Here is a 6,000-nt window from a genome sequence, read left to right as displayed (position 1 = left end):
CCCCTGTGAGTCATTAACATAAGATGCCACGCCCCCTCCCTAATTAACATAGACCGTCACGCCCTCTCCCTAATTAACATAAGATGCCACGCCCATTCCCTGATTGACATAGGCCACCACGCCCCCTCCCTAATTAACATAGGCCACCACGCCCCGGATGTGACGTCACTCCTCATCCCTGACCACCATCCCCCCTAATTAACATACATAACCACGCCCCCTAGTTAATTAACATAGGCGACCACGCCCCCGGATGTTACGTCATTACTTTTTCCCGCTCAGAGTGTCAGCCTCTCTGAATCGCTCCCTCACCGCCTCCTCCCCACCCCCTAATTAACATAAGTAACCACGCCCATCCCTAATTAACATACACAAACACGCCTCCTCTAGATAATTAACATACGTGACCACGCCCCCCGGATGTTACGTCACTCCTCATCCCTCACCACTACCTCCCTAATTAACATACATAACCACGCCCCCTAGCTAATTAACATACGTGACCACGCCCCCGGATGTGACGTCACTACTCATCCCTCACCACTACCTCGCTAATTAACATACATAACCACGCCTCCTCGCTAATTAACATACGCGACCACGCCCCCGGATGTGACGTCATTAAATTTTTCCCGCTAAGAGTGTCAGCCTCTCTGAATCGCTCCCTCACCGCCTCCTCCTCCTCCCCACCCCCTAATTAACATAAGTAACCACGCCCATCCCTAATTAACATACACAAACACGCCCCCTAGCTAATTAACATACACAACCACGCCCCCGGATGTTACGTCACTCCTCTTCCCTCACCACTACCCCCCTAATTAACATACGTAACCACGCCCCCGGATGCAACGTCACTCCTCATCCCTCACCACTACCCCCTTAATTAACATACGTGACCACGCCCCCGGATGTTACGTCACTTCTCCTCATCCTCCCCCACTCCGCGTGTGTGAGCCTCCCTGAATCGCTCCCTCACCGCCTCACCACCACCACCTCACCTCCTCCTCACCACCTCCACCTCCTCCTCACCTCCTCCTCACCTCCTCACCACCTCCTCACCACCTCCTCACCACCTCCTCAGCGATGCCCAAGAACAAAGGTGGGTGAGGGGGGGGGGTGAGGAGACGCGGAGCGGCGGGAATAACTCGCCACGGCCTGGCAATGGCGGCTCGAGGCCTAGCGAAGGCTTCTGTCTCTGCGTGTGTCTCTGTGTGTCTCTGTGTGTCTGTCTCTGTATATCTGTGTGTGTATCTGTGTGTGTGTGTGTGTCTCTGTGTGTGTCTATCTGTGTGTGTCTGTGTGTGTGTCTGTGTCTATCTGTGTGTGTCTGTGTGTGTGTGTGTGTCTCTGTGTGTGTCTATCTGTGTGTCTCTGTGTGTGTGTGTGTCCTGTGTGTGTGTGTGTGTGTCTCTGTGTGTGTCTATCTGTGTGTGTGTGTGTGTGTCTCTGTGTGTGTCTGTGTCCTGTGTGTGTGTGTGTCTGTGTGTGTGTCTATCTGTGTGTGTGTCTCTGTGTGTGTGTCTTTGTGTCTCTGTGTGTGTGTCTGTCTATCTGTGTATCTATCTGTGTGTGTCTCTCTGTGTTTATCTGTGCGTGTCTTTGTCTCTGTGTCTCTCTCTGTGTCTCTCTATGTCTGTGTCTCTGTCTCTCTCTTTGTGTCTCTCTGTGTCTATGAGTGTCTCTGTGTCTTTGTGCGTGTCTGTTTATGTCTCTCTATGTGTGTGTCAATGTGTCTGTCTATGTGTGTGTCTCTGTATGTGTCTGTCTCTCCTTGTCTCCCCGTGTCTCTCCCTCTCCCCGTGTCTCTCTCCCCATATCTCTCTCCATCTCTCTCTCTGGCCACATCTCTCTGCCCGTGTTTGTCCGTGTCTAACCCCCCCGTGTCTCTCTGTGTCTGTCTGTCTGTCTCACCCCCTGTGTCTCTCTGTGTCTCACCCCAAGTGCCTGACCCCCCGTGTCTCTCTGTGTCTAACCCCCCGTGTCTCTCTGTGTCTGTCTGTGTCTCACCCCCTGTGTCTCTCTGTGTCTCACCCCAAGTGCCTGACCCCCCGTGTCTCTCTGTGTCTCACCCCACGTGCCTGACCCCCCGTGTCTGACCCCCCGTGTCTGACCCCCCGTGTCTCTCTGTGTCTCTCCCCGTGTCTCTCTCCCCATATCTCTCTGCGTCTCTCTCTCTGACCACATCTCTCTGCCCGTGTTTGTCCGTGTCTAACCCCCCGTGTCTCTCTGTGTCTCACCCCCCGTGTCTCTCTGTGTCTCACCCCACGTGTCTCACCCCCCGTGTCTCTCTGTGTCTCTCTGTGTCTCTCTGTGTCTCTCTGTCTCACCCCCCGTGTCTCACCCCCCGTGTCTCTCTGTGTCTCTCTGTCTCACCCCCCGTGTCTCACCCCCCGTGTCTCTCTGTGTCTCTCTGTGTCTCACCCCACGTGTCTCACCCCCCGTGTCTCTCTGTGTCTCTCTGTGTCTCACCCCACGTGTCTCACCCCCCGTGTCTCTCTGTGTCTCACCCCACGTGTCTCTCTGTGTCTCTCCCCACGTGTCTCACCCCCCGTGTCTCTCTGTGTCTCTCTGTGTCTCACCCCCCGTGTCTCACCCCCCGTGTCTGTCTGCCCAGGTAAGGGAGGTAAGAACCGGAGACGAGGAAAGAACGAAAACGAGTCGGAGAAGAGGGAGCTCGTCTTCAAGGAGGATGGACAGGGTGAGTGGGTGGGTGAGTGGGTGGGTGGGTGAGTGGGTGGGTGAGTGAGTGGGTGGGTGAGTGGGTGGGTGGGTGGGTGGGTGAGTGGGTGGGTGAGTGGGTGGGTGAGTGGGTGGGTGAGTGGGTGGGTGAGTGGGTGGGTGGGTGGGTGAGTGGGTGGGTGGGTGGGTGAGTGGGTGGGTGAGTGAGTGGGTGGGTGAGTGGGTGGGTGAGTGGGTGGGTGAGTGGGTGGGTGAGTGAGTGGGTGGGTGGGTGAGTGGGTGGGTGAGTGGGTGAGTGGGTGAGTGGGCGGGTGAGTGGGTGGGTGAGTGGGTGGGTGAGTGGGTGGGTGAGTGGGTGGGTGGGTGAGTGGGTGGGTGAGTGAGTGAGTGGGTGGGTGAGTGAGTGGGTGGGTGAGTGGGTGGGTGAGTGGGTGGGTGAGTGGGTGGGTGGGTGAGTGGGTGGGTGAGTGAGTGGGTGGGTGAGTGGGTGGGTGAGTGGGTGAGTGGGCGGGTGAGTGAGTGGGCGGGTGAGTGGGTGGGTGAGTGGGTGGGTGAGTGGGTGGGTGAGTGGGTGGGTGGGTGGGTGAGTGGGTGAGTGAGTGGGTGGGTGAGTGGGTGGGTGAGTGAGTGGGTGGGTGAGTGGGTGGGTGAGTGGGTGGGTGAGTGGGTGGGTGAGTGGGTGGGTGGGTGGGTGGGTGGGTGAGTGGGTGGGTGAGTGAGTGGGTGGGTGAGTGGGTGAGTGGGTGAGTGGGCGGGTGAGTGGGTGAGTGGGCGGGTGAGTGGGTGGGTGAGTGGGTGGGTGAGTGGGTGGGTGAGTGGGTGGGTGGGTGAGTGGGTGGGTGAGTGAGTGGGTGGGTGAGTGGGTGGGTGAGTGAGTGGGTGGGTGAGTGGGTGGGTGAGTGGGTGGGTGAGTGGGTGGGTGAGTGGGTGAGTGGGTGGGTGGGTGGGTGAGTGGGTGGGTGAGTGGGTGGGTGAGTGGGTGGGTGAGTGGGTGGGTGAGTGGGTGAGTGAGTGGGTGAGTGGGTGGGTGAGTGGGTGGGTGGGTGAGTGGGTGGGTGGGTGGGTGAGTGGGTGGGTGAGTGGGTGGGTGAGTGGGTGGGTGAGTGAGTGGGTGGGTGAGTGGGTGGGTGAGTGGGTGGGTGAGTGGGTGAGTGGGTGGGTGGGTGGGTGAGTGGGTGGGTGGGTGAGTGGGTGGGTGAGTGGGTGGGTGAGTGGGTGGGTGAGTGGGTGGGTGAGTGGGTGGGTGAGTGGGTGAGTGAGTGGGTGAGTGGGTGGGTGAGTGGGTGGGTGGGTGGGTGAGTGGGTGGGTGAGTGGGTGGGTGAGTGGGTGGGTGAGTGAGTGGGTGAGTGGGTGGGTGAGTGGGTGGGTGAGTGGGTGAGTGGGTGGGTGAGTGGGTGGGTGAGTGGGTGGGTGGGTGAGTGGGTAGGTGGGTGGGTGGGTGGATGAGTGGGTGGGTGGGTGGGTGAGTGGGTGGGTGGGTGAGTGGGTGGGTGAGTGGGTGGGTGAGTGGGTGAGTGGGTGGGTGAGTGGGTGGGTGAGTGGGTGGGTGAGTGGGTGGGTGGGTGAGTGGGTAGGTGGGTGAGTGAGTGGGTGAGTGGGTGAGTGGGTGGGTGGGTGAGTGAGTGGGTGAGTGAGTGGGTGAGTGGGTGGGTGAGTGGGTGAGTGGGTGGGTGGGTGGGTGGGTGGGTGAGTGGGTGGGTGAGTGGGTAGGTGGGTGAGTGAGTGGGTGAGTGGGTGAGTGGGTGGGTGGGTGGGTGGGTGAGTGGGTGGGTGGGTGAGTGGGTGGGTGGGTGAGTGGGTGGGTGGGTGAGTGGGTGGGTGGGTGAGTGGGTGGGTGGGTGGGTGAGTGGGTGGGTGAGTGGCTGAGTGAGTGGCTGGGTGAGTGAGTGGCTGGGTGAGTGAGAGGTTGGGTGAGTGGGTGGGTGAGTGGGTGGGTGAGTGGGTGAGTGGCTGGGTGAGTGAGAGGCTGGGTGAGTGAGTGGCTGGGTGAGTGAGTGGCTGGGTGAGTGAGTGGCTGGGTGAGTGAGTGGCTGGGTGAGTGAGTGGCTGGGTGAGTGAGTGGCTGGGTGAGTGAGTGGGTGGGTGAGTGAGTGGCTGGGTGAGTGAGAGGCTGGGTGAGTGAGTGGCTGGGTGAGTGAGTGGCTGGGTGAGTGAGTGGCTGGGTGAGTGAGTGGCTGGGTGAGTGAGTGGCTGGGTGAGTGAGAGGCTGGGTGAGTGAGAGGCTGGGTGAGTGAGTGGCTGGGTGAGTGAGTGGCTGGGTGAGTGAGTGGCTGGGTGAGTGAGTGGCTGGGTGAGTGAGTGGCTGGGTGAGTGAGTGGCTGGGTGAGTGAGTGGCTGGGTGAGTGAGAGGCTGGGTGAGTGAGTGGCTGGGTGAGTGAGTGGCTGGGTGAGTGAGTGGCTGGGTGAGTGAGAGGCTGGGTGAGTGAGTGGCTGGGTGAGTGAGTGGCTGGGTGAGTGAGTGGCTGGGTGAGTGAGTGGCTGGGTGAGTGAGTGGCTGGGTGAGTGAGAGGCTGGGTGAGTGAGTGGCTGGGTGAGCGAGTGGCTGGGTGAGCGAGTGGCTGGGTGAGCGAGTGGCTGGGTGAGCGAGAGGCTGGGTGAGCGAGTGGCTGGGTGAGCGAGTGGCTGGGTGAGCGAGTGGCTGGGTGAGCGAGTGGCTGGGTGAGCGAGTGGCTGGGTGAGCGAGTGGCTGGGTGAGCGAGAGGCTGGGTGAGTGAGAGGCTGGGTGAGTGAGTGGCTGGGTGAGTGAGTGGCTGGGTGAGTGAGTGGCTGGGTGAGCGAGTGGCTGGGTGAGCGAGTGGCTGGGTGAGCGAGTGGCTGGGTGAGCGAGTGGCTGGGTGAGCGAGTGGCTGGGTGAGCGAGTGGCTGGGTGAGCGAGAGGCTGGGTGAGTGAGTGGCTGGGTGAGCGAGTGGCTGGGTGAGCGAGTGGCTGGGTGAGCGAGTGGCTGGGTGAGCGAGTGGCTGGGTGAGCGAGTGGCTGGGTGAGCGAGTGGCTGGGTGAGCGAGAGGCTGGGTGAGTGAGTGGCTGGGTGAGTGAGTGGCTGGGTGAGTGAGTGGCTGGGTGAGTGAGTGGCTGGGTGAGTGAGTGGCTGGGTGAGTGAGTGGCTGGGTGAGTGAGTGGCTGGGTGAGTGAGTGGCTGGGTGAGTGAGTGGCTGGGTGAGTGAGAGGCTGGGTGAGTGAGTGGCTGGGTGAGTGAGTGGCTGGGTGAGTGAGTGGCTGGGTGAGTGAGTGGCTGGGTGAGTGAGTGGCTGGGTGAGTGAGTGGCTGGGTGAGCGAGTGGCTGAGTGAGTGAGTGGCTGGGTGAGTGAGTGACTGATTG

General features: G+C 60.6%; 1 protein-coding gene across 1 annotated transcript in view; it reads left to right on the top strand.

The window, feature by feature from the left end:
* Positions 1–928: 928 nt before the first annotated feature.
* The window catches only part of LOC144954439 (eukaryotic translation initiation factor 1A, X-chromosomal), a 28,444-nt gene continuing 23,372 nt past the window's right edge, over positions 929–6,000 (top strand). The window contains exons 1-2 of the mRNA XM_078884942.1: positions 929–1,102; positions 2,618–2,701. Of these exons, the coding sequence (XP_078741068.1) occupies positions 1,087–1,102; positions 2,618–2,701 (100 nt within the window). The 5' untranslated portion in view covers positions 929–1,086. The remainder of the gene's footprint in view (positions 1,103–2,617; positions 2,702–6,000) is intronic.

This window comes from Lampetra fluviatilis, unplaced genomic scaffold (assembly GCF_964198595.1).
Source record: "Lampetra fluviatilis unplaced genomic scaffold, kcLamFluv1.1 SCAFFOLD_679, whole genome shotgun sequence".
Classification (NCBI taxonomy): Eukaryota; Metazoa; Chordata; class Hyperoartia; order Petromyzontiformes; family Petromyzontidae; genus Lampetra; species Lampetra fluviatilis.
Note: the sequence above shows the minus strand (reverse complement) of the source record. Positions and strands in the feature narration are given on the sequence as shown.